Source organism: Conger conger, chromosome 7, assembly GCF_963514075.1.
Source record: "Conger conger chromosome 7, fConCon1.1, whole genome shotgun sequence".
NCBI lineage: Eukaryota > Metazoa > Chordata > Actinopteri > Anguilliformes > Congridae > Conger > Conger conger.
In genome coordinates this window covers 40,960,146-40,978,476 of record NC_083766.1, presented here as the reverse complement: position 1 = coordinate 40,978,476, position 18,331 = coordinate 40,960,146, and the positions used below count along the sequence as shown (strand labels likewise).

Below are 18,331 nucleotides of genomic sequence, written 5' to 3'. Positions count from 1 at the left end.
CACTTTCTTTTTGACAGATGTGCCTTCAGATTGTAGCTTCCGTTCTTTTCCAGAGCCAAGGTTGAAGGTGTGACTTGGCTGCACCACACAGATCGGAAGATTCAGTTTTTACATATCTAGTTATAAAATGATACCAGTTTGTTATCGGTAGCAAGAAGCAAGTGAGCTAAGTGACAATTTACAAATACTCCAATGCTTGTGCAACTATGCTCGCAACGTTCGCTACTATGTTCATATTGGCTCAGGTAGCTATTTCTACATTTGTGAATATCTAAATATTTAAATACTTAAATGTCAAGTGATTCAATATTGTATCACCTCAATAATTGCATTATTTCTTAGTTGACAAGTAGAGTATTTCCTCTTATGACAAATACTTCTGAAAGACTATATTGAAAAACTTAAAGTAGAAACTCAATGCCACAAAAGTGAATACACCTTTGATCATTTAACCAAAATTGAGAACACCTGTGATTTCCAATTAGCTGTGAACACCAGAATTTTCTAAATCTTGGACCTATGAGCTGTGTCTATCTGCATATCTGCATCATGGCTCACATGGAAAATAATTGCCAGAGGAAATGAAAAATCAGAGACTTCACAAAGATGGAAAAGGATACAGGAACACAGTTGTAACAGTAATCAGGAGGTATGGAACAAGCATACCACTCATTCAAGCCGCAGTGGCCTTCCTCCTAAAATGATGCCGCGGACACGCTACTTGGACAATCTAGCTCTGAAAAACAGATGGACAGGTGCTTCAGACTTGCTACAGAGGTTATCAATGGAAATCTGAGTTTCTGTGACAGCTCAGACAGTGCGAAGGACATTGCATAGTGTCAACCTCTATGGACTGCATCCAAGAAAAACACCCCTTGCTTGCTCTTCAGCACAAAACTGCAAAATTGAACTTTGCTAAAAAACATGAAAAGAAGTCTGATGAATATTGGGAGCACATTCTTTGGTCAGATGAGACCAAGATCAATTTGTTCGGCTCAGATGAGATCCAGCATGTTTGCCATGAACCTAAATATTTAATTTGATCCTATAGTGGGACTTTGGCCGTGTATGGATGGTGCAACAGAATTTTTCAGTGCCGCTGACTGCAATCGAATGCTTTCCTTTTTAATGTTCTACTGACCAAGTACTGTTAAAAATCTAACTGTATGGGTAAGTGCTATTGGCTTATGCTAGCTACATCATACTAACCTCATATGGGGACCAGTAAAGGTCCACACTAGCACTTACTACTTGTAAGTTTTATCACCGTTGCTATGAAGTAAAAAAGTGGACAAACTATGTTTTCTATGAGAAATATATTTTGAGTTCACGTGCACAGACAGGCGTAGCGGACACCCCCGCAGCCCCTCCCTCACCCGTTGCAAAATGTGTACTTTATATGCTCCCTATCTATGTCTATCACCCTGTAGCTTTCAGTCAGCCTATGAGAATTAAGAAAAAAATAACTCATATAGCTAATAGGTTTAGCAACAGTCACATCCACTCCTTCGGATAAAATATAAACTGCTATTTTCGAACTCCAGGACATGTTTCATGCCATTAAAGAAGTTGCAAAGCATTTTAAGTTTTTGCTTCCCCATGAGATTTTGCGCACCTTCATTTGTATTGACAACCGAATATGAAGAGTTCCCAGCCCAAATAATGTTGTTCAAAATTTAATGCTGCTCCATCAAATCTTACACAAATCCTTGCCAAGTGTCCACAACCTTGCTCCAGCACTAAAATGGTTTGCTTGTGACCATAGTAATGAGAGAAAATGTGCGATCTAGATAAAATTATGTGATACAAGATTTTATTTCATTGTTGCTAATTACTAGGGGTGATCCGAGTTGTACAAGTAATTGGATCATTATCCGTGATAAGAGAATTGGCCAACTTTATTAATTTTTTACATTGGATGCAGTCGCTGTACATCAGTCACGAATGCGTAACATAAAGTTACCACTGTTTTGTTATAGGCCAGTCCCTCCCTGTGAGTATAAGTGATTATTATTGCAATTGTTTGCATTTTAATAGTTGAGGCATTGTCTGTGTTGTATATATTTTTAGTAAATATGTTTATTATTGTTATTTATTTTTGTTACTAGCATTTTGAAATTCAATTTGACAAATCAAAGTATAGAGAAAGACTTGAGTTAACCTTTGCTTTTAGCAAATTTGGCTGCAATCATTTAATTTGGATTTTAGAATTGGAAGAAAATGAAATCTGCGAGTGTGCGAGAAATCTTGTCTAAAGAGCACATACTGGTAAAAGGCGATAAAAGAATGCCATTTTCCAGCGGAGGAATACTGAGCCTACTTCAGACTTAACTTACTGTATTCCTAACAACACGGGAAAGCGGCTGCAACGTCCTTTAAATGGTAGTTTCTCTCCTGAGGAATGTGATTTATGATTATGGTTGCTTATTGGCTATTAGTTAAAACACTTGGACTCAATAATTATAGAACATTGTTCACTCACAATGTTCCGAACACCGATTTATGATGTTCTGAACAGCACCTGAACCACAACTACTACAGATTTGCAATCTGTTGTGCAGGAAAATCTCTCTTAAATCTTTATCTGGTTAGTCTTAAAATTAATGGTGTCTGTATAAAACGATGTGTGTACGTGCGTGAACTATTTAAAAGGAAAACTTTTGCTGAGCCGGATAAGCCCGCCCGGTTCGTAGTTTCTTGTTAGCAACAGCTTCCCCACCACACTGTGACTGGAAGTAGGGTAATTTTTTTTGTTTTATTCCTCATGAAAGTTGGACCATTTGTAATATCATGAGTGTTTGGAACACGGCAACTCTACGTCACATGTTTGTCTTCTTTTTTTCTTCAGGTAACTTGCTGTTGTGTTCAACTTACTCCCCTAGTCCTAGTCTTTCCATGATAGACTGTAGCTTGGCGAATTTACCATCAATTTATGTATTCATGAGACACCCTGTATCTGTCTCTTTAGTTAATTATAGCTCTAAGTTGTGCCCAATATTCATTTTTTAGATTGAGCAAATTCAACCATCCCCTCTCTTTCAAGCATAGAAGTGTGTTGTATTTAATTCTAGGTTTTTTTATTTTGCCAAATAAATTTTATCTGATTTTGTCTAATATTTTAAAGATGGAACTAGGTATCTCAACAGGCAATGATTGGAACAAAAACAGCGACCTGTCACATCTAGCCATATTTTTCTTTATTTCAGCAATCAGTTTCCCATAGTTTGCTTCATATAACTGATGTGATAGGTGTAATAATAACAATAATAATTCCTAGGTATCTGAACCCTTAATTAACCTTACCCTTCAGTTCTGCAGGACATTCACCTGAGAGCATCATAGCTACCAATTTATTTTCATTTGTTAAATATCCTGATATTTCTCCATATTCTTTCAAATTATTCAACAGGGTTGGTAGAGATGTGGATGGTTGACTTGTATACGTCAGGATATCTTCAGCGAATAATGATATCATGTGTTCTACCGCTCCGTCATCCTTTATTCTCTTTGTCTTTATTTTTTCTTATTGACTCAGCCAGTGGTTCAATACTTGCAGTGAATAATAGTGGACTTAGACAGTCTCCTTGTCTGACTACTCTTTTGAGATGGAAAAAATCTGAGCAACAGCCATTTACTCTTGATACCTGATTTTGGTTCTTTATACACTAGTTTCACCCAGTCTACGAAAGTCGAATGAAATCAAAAACCTCCAATGTATGGTATAAAAAGCTCCATTTTACCCTGTCAAATGCCTTTTGTGCATCCAGGCTTAGTAGCATGGTTGGTTGAGAATAGTTTTTAGTGCATGATATAACATTTAGTGTTCTCCTAATATTGTTAGCACCTTGTCTACAAGGAATAAAACCTGTTTGGTCTGTTTTCACAACCTGATGGGTCTAAATCCTTCACATGAAGTTGGATCTTTTCCTTCCTTATGCAAGACTGAAATAATAGCTTCTGACCAAGTTTTTGGTGGGTTTCCTGATGCTAGAGCGTAGATAAAGACTTTACATAGTACTGGTGTGATCTCTTCTGCAAAATATTTGTGAATCCATCCGTCCCAGGGGATTTATTATTTTTGAGAGTTTTTATAGTATTGGATATTTCTTTTAATGAAATTGGCTGTATCATTCCGCCGATAGTGATGGTAGGTTTAGTCTTTTTAGGAATGTTTGTGTTTTGTTTTCTATTAAATTAGACTCTGAATCATTGTATACATTGTATAATAATTTGCGAATGCCTCCACTATCTCTGTTTGCTTTACCACAATTTGTTTGGGGTTAGGGTATCTTATTTTTGAAACTATCCTATTTGTTACGAAGTTAGAAGGCTAATAAACGGCTTGTCCTATTACCCATCTCATAGTATCTTTGACCTGTGAAACGCAGTGCTCCTTCTGCTTTGTAAGTTAAAAGTTCCTTTAATCTATGCCTGATTTTTCTTCCCAGTTCACGGAGTGTGAAGCTGTCTGCCGTTCTTTTATGTTCCAGCTCTATTTCTTTGATTTTACTCTCTAACACTCTCTGCTGTTCTAGGCATGCTTTTCTTAACCTGGACATTATTTCTATTATTTTCCCTCTTATAGCTGCTTTTCATCCCTCCCCCAAATTCGATGGTGATACTTCGCCATTGTCATTTATTTGAAAGTATTCCTTTAAATTTTGTTTTATTTAGTTTACCACCCTCTCATCTGATAGGATTGACACATTAAGTCTATCCTTGAATAACTGCCATGTGGATTGGAATAATCCATTATTTCTCCATGGATCAGCAAGATCTAATTCCTTAATATTATTTAATACTCTGGTTTTTTTGTAATTGGTCCCTGTTCCGGTGGCAATCTGTCTAGTTTACCATTCTGTACTGTATTGAAATCCCCAGCCAATAATATCATCCCCTTTCCATTACTGGTTATCACCTCAGCTATGTTTTTTAGAGATAGTCACCTCCTATGGAGCCGACAACCATTACATATCTTCCCTTGTTATTTTTTATCACTTTCTCTGCAGAGAATGGTAGAGATTTATTAATTAATACGGCTACCCCCCTTTTCTTGCCATATGAGGCATGGAATACTTGGTTTACCCATTCCCTTTTCAGTTTTTTATATTCATCCTCAACCAAATGAGTTTCTTGTTATAAAGCAATTGAACATTGTAATTTCTTCAGTTGACTCAGTATTTTTCTTTTGATGGGGTGATTTCAACTGTGGACATTATGAGAAATAAGATTTAACCTATTCATATTAGTTTAGGTTTAACATTTTTTTTACTCCTTGTAGAAACCAAAACAAAATTGCAGCACATCACAGAGTAAGAACAGAATATAAACATCTCCTTCAGAACTATAATACAAGAACAAAACAAAGATGAACTCAAAAGTATAACTTCCATAAGTTACCAGAGAGATATAGCAAATTCTCTCTGGGGAAATGGCACTGCATGTAACTACAACTTTAACTTCCTGACTGCTTTTTTTAGTTTTTAGTAGTTGTTACTTGCTCCTACTAGCCGCGATTTCGCTCTCCAAAACCAATATTTCTATTAAGTTACATATGTGGTAGAGTTTGTAACTAGGTCCATTTATGTTAAATATATACATTTTGTTTGGCAGATATATTTGATCAAATATTTCTTATTTACATGTATTTATTAAAGTCCTTTCTCTGGTCTTTACCATAGTCATCATGTTATCAGCTCATGACACGAGCTCACTTAATGAAGGTTTATGTGTCTGATGGGTGGCTGATTCTTCTTTTCCTTCTGTGCAGTCACTTTAGTCCAGCTGCCAAGTTGCGTAATTTCCCTCTGCAATTTCTCTGTCTCCTCTTCGTCCACGTGAATCCCCATGTCCTTCAGCATTGGAGCCACTTCCATTAGTGTCATGAAAGTCTTAGTCCCTGATTTCAGAAACACTTTCAGTTGTGCGGGATAAGGGGATTGTGCCTTCATGTTCTGCTCCTTTAGTTTTCTTATCACATCCCACACCAATTTTTGCTTTTTTTGTGTGTTTTTGTGTGAGCGGTGTAGTCCTGATTTAAATAAATTGTTCGGCCCTCGTATGCAGTCTTGCATTTCCAAGCTTGCTGTATTACATGGTCTTTTACACGGTAGTCTAAGAAACAGACAATGATCACTCTCAGGGGTGCGTTCTTTTCTTTTGGTTTAGCTACCAGCGAACGGTGGGCTCTTTCAATGCGAAGGTCCTTGAATTTGCAATGTTGCTCGAATAAAATTAGTCACAAAACCTATGGTGTCGTCTTTTTCAGAGCCCTCCAGGATACCATGAATCCGTATATTATTGCGTCTAGACCTAGATTCTAAGTCGTCACACTTTGCCACCAACCTTGCTTCTTGCTGAAGTAGAAATGTAGAATGTAGAAGTGTTGTTCTGTCTTCTGTGTCCCCAATCCTGTCCTCCATGTTTACAGTCCGTTGCTCTAACAAGGCTGTTCTTTGCACAAGTTCCTTCACATTAGCCTCTAGTCTTGCCATAGCTATTTTATTGCCATCGACTGCTTCTCTGTGCTCCTGTCTCAGTTGACAAATCTCCGTCACTATTAATGAGTTCTGTTCCTCACCATCAGACGTGATCCCTGGCGTCATTCCCTTTGCTGTGTCGGTGCATTCAGCATTTGCATTTTCCTTTTTGTTTTTGTTAACTTTCTTTATCGAGTTTTTGTAAGTCTGACTCACTTTCTGCTGTTAATATTGTTTTAAAGAGCTAGTTTTAATTGTTTTAGTAAGAGCTAGTTTTCGTGCTGCATCCTACCACATGGCGCCACTGGAAGTCCTGTTTGTTACTTCTATGACTTAACACCGCATATTTTAAGTTACTTTTTCTGTTGAAACTGTTGACACAAAGTCCCTCACGTGGACGCAGACAGCTGATGGAATGTTTACGAGGCTTGTTACCTTATGCAGTGCAATTACCCGGTATTTATTGGCCTACTCTGTAAAGACGGAAAAGCATCAATTGAACAGCGCTTTGGATAAAGGCACTATCCATCCATCCATCCATTATCTGAACCCGCTTATCCTGAACAGGGTCGCTGGAGCCTATCCCAGCATACATTGGGGGAAAGGCAGGAATATACCCTGGACAGGTCGCCAGGACACACACACACACACACACACACACACACACCACGGGCAATTTAGACTCTCAAATCAGCCTACCTAACCTGCATGTCTTTGGACTGTGGGAGGAAACCGGAGTACCCAGAGGAAACCCACGCAGACACGGGGAGAACATGCAAACTCCACACAGAGAGGCCCCGGCCGACGGGGATTCGAACCCAGGACCTCCTTGCTGTGAGGTGGCAGTGCTACCCACTGCACCATCCGTAAAGGCACTATATGAATGCCAAACATTTGCCATTTACCATTTAAAGACTGTAGTCGAAAAGAACCAGAAAAAACTGTTAGACAAAAATATTTTTTGTTGTTATACATTTATACTTGATAATATCCACTAATTTGTTCTGTAAGAAAAAGTAGCCTATTGATGCTGCAGAAAAATGTGTCTTCTTTCCATAAAATACAATGAAAAATAATCTATAATGTCTTATAAATAATGGATAAAATCTAAATTATCTCCATCCCTACAGGTCAGAGGTAAGTCAGATTAACCATTTGTAACAGGATGACACCATATGTTTCCTTATATCTTTTATAATACAGGTAGGAATAGGTAGAAACCGGTTAGATAACCATCCCAAAAACTTTATTTTATAGGCATATCATTACCATTGCGAATTTGATGCCATCCATGTTCACTGGGTAGGATTCAAATAAAATTATCTCACTGTTGTTTCCAACAACCTGTCACATTTTTACCTCATTAATGTTTTATGTTTCAGACCATTTATTTTCACGTCATTGTCTGTTTCTCACCGCATCTATTTGTCTCATCTGTTTTTATTACCATTGTCACACCCTGTGTTGCGTTCTATTTTGCGTTGTTGGTTTCATGTTACATTTTGTCCCAACTCCCGTTCCGTACCCCTCACTCCAGTCATTCATTTCACCTGTTTGTTATTTCCTAATTTCCATTCTCTCACCTGATTGTCATTCCAGTTTATTCAAACTCTACTTAATTCCTGGTTGCATCTGGTTTCTCCATTCACCAGCCTGTCACAACTGATGTGTAGAACATTTCCCGAGTCATTGTTCTTGGGCCAAAAATATGATCTTACTGGGACATACGCATGCATAAATTCAACCTCAATATCCATGTGTTCATCTATTGTATTAGCCAGTCCAATAAAAAAAACCCCATCATAACAGCTAACTAACCTTTAGCTAAAGAACATGCCCAAGAAAGATGACAAATGTCTGGTACTTCATATCGCCATCATCTGGACCATTAAAGCACCAATAACCTTTGAAGCATAAGGATCAGAAACATATGGTTTCACCCTGTTACAAATAAGTAAGAAGTCCAACTCAACCATCTTCACTCAATTGTAGCACACAATTATGTGCAATATGTACCCCCTCAGTTGTGTTTGTTTTTTACTATATAACACTTGATTACAAAATGTAACATTATTTTGTTTACCTATTGAATATTCAGAGATGATGAATACTGAGATGAGTACATGACTACTTGTCATTTTACTCTGTTTTGTATTCATAATTTAAGGGGGTTCAATTTAAATGCCATGGCCATAGTGATTGGTTGTCAATTTAAACCTGTTTAACAGGCTGCCTATATCTGCATGTGTGATATGGTCAGTGTTTATCACCTCAAAACGACTTAGGTCAACAGGTAAAGCATGGCACTAACGGGTTCCATGTTCACCACGGGTGATGGTGGGTTTGGTGCACCACAAATTCTGGCCAGCTGCTGCCACTGGATTAAGGATATAACTACTTAACTAGTATCTTGTAATAGTGTGATCAGGGGTGCTTTCAAGATCGCAAATGTTAGCGAACACAGTCAAACTTTTTTCTGGTACAATCTGAAAAGGTAGTGCGCAGCGAACAGAAATGGCTTCCAACAGGGACGACCTGACCCCTTGTAAACACACAGACATGTGCTTCAAACAAGCTACGGTACAGAGACATAAATGATCCAGGATTAACGATGCCTAAATTAGCAAATCAGAGGACACGGTCATGATTTTGTGGACATGGACATTTTTTTAGCTAGAGTACATTTTATTTAGCTTTTTTCTGGTAGTGATTCTTGTTGTTCTTGTTATTCACTTTTAAATGTGTTTAATAGCCAGCTAGCTAGGTACTGGGATTGTGCTGTGACACGTATGGGCAATTTTTCTTGTCAGATTACCTGCAATCTGAAGTGGTCTGAACACACTTTAATGTGTGAAAATCGTTAATGTCCAGCCATTCGCCTACGTTTAACTTATCAATGCCACCGTTTCTGGTTCCTCATGTTAGTTAAAGGTACAATAGGTAATTTAGGACTCCTAACGCTCAAGAGAGGAATTGCAACAACAAACAACCTCAAACCATAACCCATAGTCAATAAATATAACGTGTAATGGAAAGCATTATTATACAGTTCAGTGTTCTCGTGCACTGTTTTGGAAAGCTGACAGTGACAAACGCAACAGAGCCTGCCATCTTTTCGTAGTGTTCTGGTAAGAAAATGTTCACCAAACAGGTGACTTTATGAAATCTTGACTTTGGTGTGCTGCACAACACTATTTATAGTTTCTGTCTTTTTGAAGTTTTCACTTTAGCTAACCAACTATATTGTGAGCAAGCAAGTTATTTGGCTACGTAACTAGCTGACTATATAACTATTATATGACAGTCTACGATGCAACTGTAACTTACAGTTTGAGAGAAGTAAAGGTTTAGCTATGAATGATTGAACATGTAAAGAGACAAAAGGAACGTGTAGCTGCCCAAACTGCATTGTTAGAAAACACTACTATCAATAACAACAAGCAAATTAGATATTACTAGTTACCTTCCCGATTTTACAAATATCCACCTGAAGCACAATGCTTGTGCAATTGCTATTATGTTCGTATTGCCTTTATTTAATTATTAAATATAGATAATTTGCTTGTTGCTATACGGCCAAACAACGACCCAGTTACCTCGCCCGGAAAAGGGAAACCGGGGCCCCCTGCTGGAGCCAGACCCGGGAGGGGAGCTCGTCGGCGAGCGTCTGGTGGCCGGGCCTTATCCCATGCCGCCCTGTGGGCTCACCACCTGCAGGGGTCGGCATCGGACTCGGGTGCTTTGCCCAACGGGCAGTAGGCAAAGGCGGGGATCCGGGCGTGCTGATCCTCGGCGTCGCAGACTGGTTCTGGGGACGTGGAACGTCACCTCTCTGGTGGGGAAGGAGCTAGTGCGGGAGGCGGAGCGGTACCAACTAGATATAGTTGGGCTCACCTCCACGCACAGTACTGGTTCCGGAACCAAACTCCTGGAGAGGGGCTGGACTCTGTTCTTTTCTGGAGTTGCTCAAGGTGAGAGGCGCCGGGCGGGTGTGGGGATACTCACAAGCCACCGGCTGAGCACCACTGTGTTGGAGTTCCACCCGGGGAACGAGAGGGTCGCCTCTCTGCGACTACGTGTCGCTGGGGGGAAAGCTCTGACTGTCATTTATGCTTATGCACTAAACGGCAGTTCAGAGTATCCGGCCTTCTTGGAGTCACTGGGCGGCATCCTGGAAAGGGTGCCACCCGGAGACTCCATAGTTCTGCTGGGCGACTTCAACGCTCACGTGGGCAATGATGGAGAAACCTGGAGGGGGGTGATTGGGAGGAATGGCCTGATCTGAACCCAAGTGGTGTTTTGTTATTGGACTTCTGTGCTGGTCATGGATTGTCGATAACAAACACCATGTTCGAGCATAGGGTAGCTCATAAGTGTACTTGGTACCAGAGCACCTTAGGCCAAAGATCGATGATCGACTTTGTGGTCGTATCATCAGACCTGCGGCCATATGTCTTGGACACTCGGGTAAAGAGAGGAGCAGAGCTGTCAACTGATCACCACCTGGTGGTGAGTTGGATCAAGTGACCGGGGAGGCTGCCGGACAGACCCGGTAAACCCAAACGTGTAGTGAGGGTGAACTGGGAACGTCTGGCCGAGGCCCCTGTTCGCGAGGTCTTCAACTCCCACCTCCGGAAGAACTTCTCACGCATCCCGGGGGAAGCTGGGGACATGGAGTCCGAGTGGGCCATGTTCAAAGCCTCCATTGCAGAGGCGGCAAGCAGGAGCAGTGGCCAGAAGGTCATCGGTGCCTGTCGGGGCGGCAACCCAAGAACCCGCTGGTGGACACCAGTGGTGAGGGAGGCCGTCAAGCTGAAGAAGGAGGCCTTTCGGGCTTGGCTGGCCCGGGGGTCCCCTGAAGCAGCAGACAGGTACCGGGTGGCTAGAAGGGCTGCGGCTTCGGCAGTCGCTGAAGCAAAAACCCAGGTATGGGAGGAGTTCGGGGAGGCTATGGAGAAGGACTTTCGGTTGGCCTCGAGGAAGTTCTGGCAAACCATTTGACGACTCAGAAAGGGAAAGCAGGGCTTGTCTCAGGCTGTTTTCAGCAGGGGAGGAGAACTGCTGACCCGGACTGGGGATATTGTCGGGCGGTGGAAAGAGCACTTTGAGGAGCTCCTGAACCCGAATAACACGTCCTCTGTGGAAGAGGCAGAGCCCGAAGACTCGGGGGAATCTGCACCTATATCCCTGGCAGAAGTTGCTGAGGTAGTCAAAAAGCTCCTCAGTAGCAAGTCGCCGGGTGTAGATGAGATTCGCCCTGAGATGCTGAAGGCTCTGGACATTGTTGGGCTGTCTTGGCTGACACGCCTCTTCAGTGTCGCGTGGAGGTCGGGGACAGTGCCTGTAGAGTGGCAGACCGGGGTGGTGGTCCCCATTTTCAAGAAGGGGGACCGGAGGGTGTGCTCCAATTACCGGGGTATCACACTCCTCAGCCTCCCTGGGAAAGCTTACTGTAGGGTACTGGAAAGGAGGCTCCGACCGACGGTCGAACCTCGGATTCAGGAGGAGCAATGTGGCTTCCGTCCTGGCCATGGAACAGTGGAACAGCTCTTTACCTTGGCAGGGTTGCTGGCGGGGTCATGGGAGTTTGCCCATCCAGTCCACATGTGCTTTGTGGACTTGGAGAAGGCTTTCGACCGTGTCCCCCGGGGAACCCGGTGGGGTGTACTGTGGGAGTATGGGGTACCGGGGCCGTTGTTACGAGCCATCAGGTCCCTGTATAACCAAAGTGAGAGCTGTGTCTGCATTCTCGGCACAAAGTCAAGCACGTTTCCTGTGGGTGTTGGACTCCGCCAAGGTTGCCCCTTGTCACCGGTCCTGTTTGTGGTATTCATGGACAGGATCTCAAGGCGCAGCCGAGGTGAGGAGAGTGTCCGGTTTGGTGACCTCAGAATCGCATCTCTGCTTTTTGCGGATGATGTGGTTCTGCTGGCTTCATCGGACCGTGACCTTCAGCACGCACTGGAGCGGTTTGCAGCCGAGTGTGAAGCGGCCGGGATGAGAGTCAGCACCTCCAATTCCGAGGCCATGGTTCTCTGCCGGAAAACGGTGGATTGCTCCCTCCGGGTTGGGAACGAGTCTTTGCCCCAAGTGAAGGAGTTCAAGTATCTCGGGGTCTTGTTCACGAGTGAGGGTAGAAGGGAGCATGAGATCGACAGGCGGATCGGTGCAGCGGCAGCAGTAATGCGGGCGTTGCACCGGACCGTTGTGGTCGATTTACTGGTCGATCTACGTCCCAACCCTCACCTATGGTCACGAGCTTTGGGTAGTGACCGAAAGAACGAGATCGCGTATACAAGCGGGCGAAATGAGCTTTCTCCGTAGGGTGGCCGGGCTCAGCCTTAGAGATAGGGTGAGGAGCTTGGACATCCGGAGGGAGCTCGGAGTAGAGCCGCTGCTCCTTCGCGTCGAAAGGAGGCAATTGAGGTGGTTCGGGCATCTGATCAGGATGCCTCCCAGGCGCCTCCCTTTGGAGGTTTTCCGGGCTCGTCCAACTGGGTGGAGACCCCGAGGGAGACCCAGAGCCCGCTGGAGAGATTATATATCTCTCCTGGCCAGGGAACGCCTCGGGATCCCCCAGGAGGAGCTAGAATGCGTTGCTGGGGAGAGGGACGCCTGGAATTCCCGGCTTTGCCTACTGCCCCCGCGACCCGACTCCGGATAAGCGGGTGATGATGGATGATGGATGGATGCTTGTTGCTACCGATAGCAAAGTGGTATACACAGGCAGAGGGTGAGTCAACATGTCAGTGAGCCCTTTTCAATGATAGGAAGGGATTTACAAGGGTCTTGTAACAATGTTTTAACACAAAAATCTTACCTATTGTACCTTTTATTTCAGAGGTTGAGGTGAACTGTTTTTCCCAGTCAGAAGGAGGTAATTTGGTCATTCTGATATGATGAGAACGTAGGATTAGTCTCTCTTTAGATTACATTTATTGCTTTAATAGAAAGTTAAAGCATGGCTTACTTCCAGAACATGGTCAGGTGCTTTCTGTCCTTAGCTTCTGGCGGACTGGCACAGGACTGTGAAAATATATCGCTCCTTGATAATCCCAGACAGTAATGTCTCTCCTATAATTTTATAACTTTGCCTTCAGTTTTATGTCAAACCATTTTTGTTTTACCAGTTCCACAGTATGTGGAACTCAAGACAGAGATTACAAAAACAGCAATATCTCTGACTAATGAACTAATTACCAATGTTTAGATGTTAGTTTGGATGAAAACACTGATATGCTCCTTACACACCTTTATTGTAGCTTTCTATTTGGGTCAGACTTACTGCATTCTCTGGTTGAGGTTGTTAAAGAAGTTGATTGTACTTGTGAGTACAGTGTTTTAATAATCATGTCAATGAATACATTTGTAGCTCCTCTCCCTTTATACAGTGCTGTCCATACGTATTTAGACAGTGGTGCAATTCCTGTTCTTTTGGCTCTGTACTCATTGGATATGAAATGAAACGATGACTATGAGGTCAAAGTGCAGACTCAGCTTTAATTTGAGGGTACTCCGTGTCAGGTGATCTGTGTAGGAATTAGCCCCCCCATTTTAGGGGACCAAAATTAATTGGACAGGCTTCTCAGATGTTTCTGATTAATCAGGTGTGTTCAATTGCTTCCTTAGTGCAGGTATAAGGAAACTTTTTGTTTCTCGTCTTGATTCTAGGCTTTTGATTGCCTTTAGAGTCTGTTATTGGTGTTATCAGCATGAGGACCAGCATTGTGCCAATGAAGGTCAAGGAAGCGACAGTCAGAGATATAGGCCGAACAATACACTTACCAAAACAAACAGTTAAAATGAAAGAAAGCACTAGAGTATATTTGGGTTCATTGCCTTGCTGTGAGATGAAGCACCGTGTAATGAGTTTGAGGGCATTTGATTGAAGTTGAGCAGATAAGATGCTGAAGTAAGATAAGATTGGCAGGACAACAATTTGGAAACATTTTGCTTTCTCTGTTGATCTGTGTCCACTACTCACCCATTTTCTCTTGCTCCCTTTCCTCCATCCTCTCCCCTCTCTTTTTCCTACCCTCCAGTGAAGGTGGTTGATAACACGCTGACCGTCATTATCGCATCAGCTGTAGGTGGGGTCATCGGGCTGTTTGTGACCTTCATGCTGCTGAAGAACTTGACCCTCTTTATCATCAGCAAAATTGAAGAGAAGAAGTGAGTGGATGGGCGGGGGGGGGGGGGGGGAGTGGTGGAGGGAGGATATGGTGAAAGAAGGTAAAGTAAAATTGATAAGATATACAGTGGTTTTCATTTGCCGCTTCCCGAGATCTTCCCAGCAGAGGTAAATCTGCATATATTTTTTGTTTTTCCACAGTAACTACATGTTGTTCACACAGTCACCACCAAGTGCCAAATGTGAGCATTTTAATCCATATCTTTCAGTTAATTAGTGAGCAGCCTTGCTACTGACATGGCCTGCTATGGAGACTTGTTTTTTCCCTCCACAGTAATCAATAAAACAAGAGACCTGTGCTAGTACTGGTGATCTAAATGTGCGCAAAAACAGCCTTGTAAAATTTTTATACAAATGCTCTCACGGCAACACAACCCAGTCCTCCAGGAGAGCTAAACACAGCACCAGCTATTATTAGAGACACTTTTATCATTGTTGGTGTTTTATTTCACCCGACTGTCCAAAAATCAAAGATTGAAATAAAAAATTTAATTTGGCATTTGGCTCTGTGGCAGGCATTCAGCTGTATTTGCATGGCTAAGTTGGTGGGAGCAGAGTGGCCTTTTCCATCATTAGCAGAGCTTCCATTATTCTGCCTTGTTTATAGATAACTCTGCTGCAGTGGAACTTAAGACAGACAACAGCCACTCAAAGAATGGAGTGGCTGTTGTCTGTCTTACTGGAGATCAATTGAGGTTTTACAAAACAGTTGGCTATATAGGTCATTTCCAGATAGACAAATCAAGTATCCCACTTTTTGGTACATAATATATGCCTGGGATGTTGGGACACAGTAATACTGTTTACAACCTGCTATGATTTAAGAAAAAAAAACTTTTAATCTGACCAATTTTGGTCAGGTTTATTTTAGTTTTATGAATGGGTGTTTTTTTCAAGGTAAAAAGTGGACTTGAGCGCCTTGTTCATTGAGAGTCCCAATGCTAGAATTTCATGCGCTGCTACTGCTTTTCTCCCAGCGATGACATGTTTTCTGGTGGACAGCAAAATTGGTTTGAACAAAGAGATTTTCACACTTCACCAATATTACCGCTCGTGCCTCTGTTAGATAATGCTCAAACCACACTTGCATTCAAAGCATGAAAATCTCCAGCCTCATCGGTTCGCCGTTCTGGCACCAATATACATGAAAAATCTGAGTTGTTTTTTTTGCGCTCTTCTACAAACTTGTGATGTACAGTTTCTCACACAATTAGAACATGTCCTACTTTTAAATGGTCAAGTGCCTTTTCCAAAAAGCTTGTGTGTAATTTAAGTTTTTTATGAAAATGAAAGAAAGGAAACGTGTGAATTAATAGGCAAACTAGGTAGAATGCGTCTTTTATTTTAAAATGACGGGATGCTTTCACATGGCCTGCGAACAACATTAAATCAAACAGTGTTTTAGTGTCTGGGATAGTCAATAAGCAACCATAATCATAAACCACCTTCCTAAGGTGAAAAACTACCAATAGTCCAAATGTGGAAGGTGTGATGTGCTTTTTCTGCAGCAAGGGATTTTAAAGCAAACAATCTACTAAAGTGGAGAAATGGACTGGCAAGCTTTGAAGTGCATTCAAAATTCACTGCCCACAAGGTTCCTGAAGCAAGGGCACATTTGTTAAAGATTGTGGGATTGATGAAGCATCTAGGTCATCAAGACTGAACTTTTAGGGGCCATGATAATGACAGTGGTAACCTGCACCCATTGCTTAAACTCAGATTGGAGGATGATCCAGGTCTCTCTTAGTGGCTGCAAGCTATACCAGCCCAGAAGTTCAAAATGAGATTTTGAAGATTATGGCCAACAGTATAGTTCAGGAGATAGCATCCTCTATTAGGGATCTTCCAGTGCTTCAGTTCTCCATAATAATTGGAATTTATTGGACTTCACAAAGTCTCCCTGACAACTGGTGACCACAAAGACTTCAAACAGATAAATTCTGGGGTTTTGGAAATGTTTTCCACATGCCCAAAGTAAACGTGACGCTACTACATTTCAGCTGGACCTGATGGCCATCTGACTCATGAGTAAGTGGGCTCTATTCATAGCTCAAGAACAGAGTATTGTATTATTAACCTTGAATAGTGGTAACAATACTATTGGACATGGTTTCCCCTACTGCCATCTCCGCTCAAGAGGAGCACAGGAAGGTTATATAATTCATAAATTTTTATCTTCAAGTTGTTCCGCAGCATAGAAGCCTTGCGAAAAGTACACAGTGGTTCTGTCATGCCCGAAAAGCTTGATGCAGCGCAATTCTCCGTAAAAAGCAACAACAAAGAATTTGACTCTTCTATTGCCCAAAAGACAACTCAGGCGTCGATATTTACCCCCAAAGCAGAGTGCAAAACTGTAGTAGTCTGGAAGTGTGAGAACAGATAGAGTACCCAGATGAGCACTCCATTTATTAAAGATTTGGAGTGCACATCATCATGCGGAATTAATTTCGTGAAAACTGTCAAGACAATACATTTGTCACGTAATGTTGGATGACAGCAGCAAGATAGCAGACTCAGACTCAATCTTTTCTTATGTTTCACAAGTTTTACAACATTTGGCATGTCATTTAGTGCTTTAATACTGAGCAAGCTGAATAATTTAACTAACTTTAGCTGTCTTAGTAACGTCAGCTGTTAGCAGTATTGCAATGCAATTTGCTCTAGCTAACTTTAGAGTTGGACACGTGAAAATGGCAAAAATTAAACATTTACATAAATATGCGAAATATTGGTAACACTCTGTACCTAGCTATGTAGAAAATCCTCCGTGGGTTATTTTTTAAATTACTTTTGGAATTTTTTTATTGGATGTGAAATAAGTTGGATGTCGCCCTGCTAGCGCATGAGCCGCGAAGGGGACGTGTATCAACCACCCAGGGGACGTGTACTGACCACCAGGGGCAGTCTCAATTTTCCTAAAAGTGGAGCCACTCTAAGCCATAAAAGGTGGTGTGCACTCAACTCTATGGTAAAATGCTCACCTTGTGCGACACTACTAAGTTTTGCTCAAAATGTTCTACAAAATACATTGGTCTGAAGGCCCATTATTCTGAAACCCCAATGGTTCCCCCAAATGCTTAGAGTCTTTGCGTTTTAGTGTGCCCATTGCCTAAAAATGTCAAGGGTTTAAAAATAAGTTAATTTCACAAAATAGAAGTCTTTTCCGTGCTCGCACTGTAAACAGGCAGCAATGTCTGACGTCATTATCGGGCAGCTCTTGGATCCAGTTAAGAGATAAATACAATATTAACAAGTTGATATTTCAAGTGAAGTTGAGGTGACATACGTATAACTAATGTTACACCTCCTATTCACGCAAATTAGTAGGCTACTATGTAATAATGATGCTGCCAAAGCTTGATTGGAGATTAATGGAAGATATCTGCCTCACGCTGAGGAATTTCAATGGTTAGGCTAAGTGTCACATTGTATATTATATTTCGGTAATTTTAATGCAATTATTTCTATTTAATTTATCGATTTCTAAAGCCTTGACAATCTTAGCCAATGGGCAAGCATTTTGTAAACGGTATCTTCACGTTTGCAGGTCAAAATTTTCTGGGCAAAAAACCCAAGGACCAGTGTGTATTTTCAGAGCAATGGGCCTTCAGAGTGGTGGGCTTTTGTTTTTGGGATAACCGGACGTAAGACTAATGGGCTT

The 18,331-nt window shown here is 41.8% G+C and overlaps 1 protein-coding gene across 1 annotated transcript in view; it reads left to right on the top strand.

The window, feature by feature from the left end:
- The window catches only part of LOC133132269 (sodium channel subunit beta-4-like), a 101,705-nt gene that overhangs the window by 76,285 nt on the left and 7,089 nt on the right, over nt 1–18,331 (top strand). Inside the window, exon 5 of the mRNA XM_061247602.1 lies at nt 14,522–14,651. Coding sequence (XP_061103586.1) covers nt 14,522–14,651 — 130 coding nt within the window. The remainder of the gene's footprint in view (nt 1–14,521; nt 14,652–18,331) is intronic.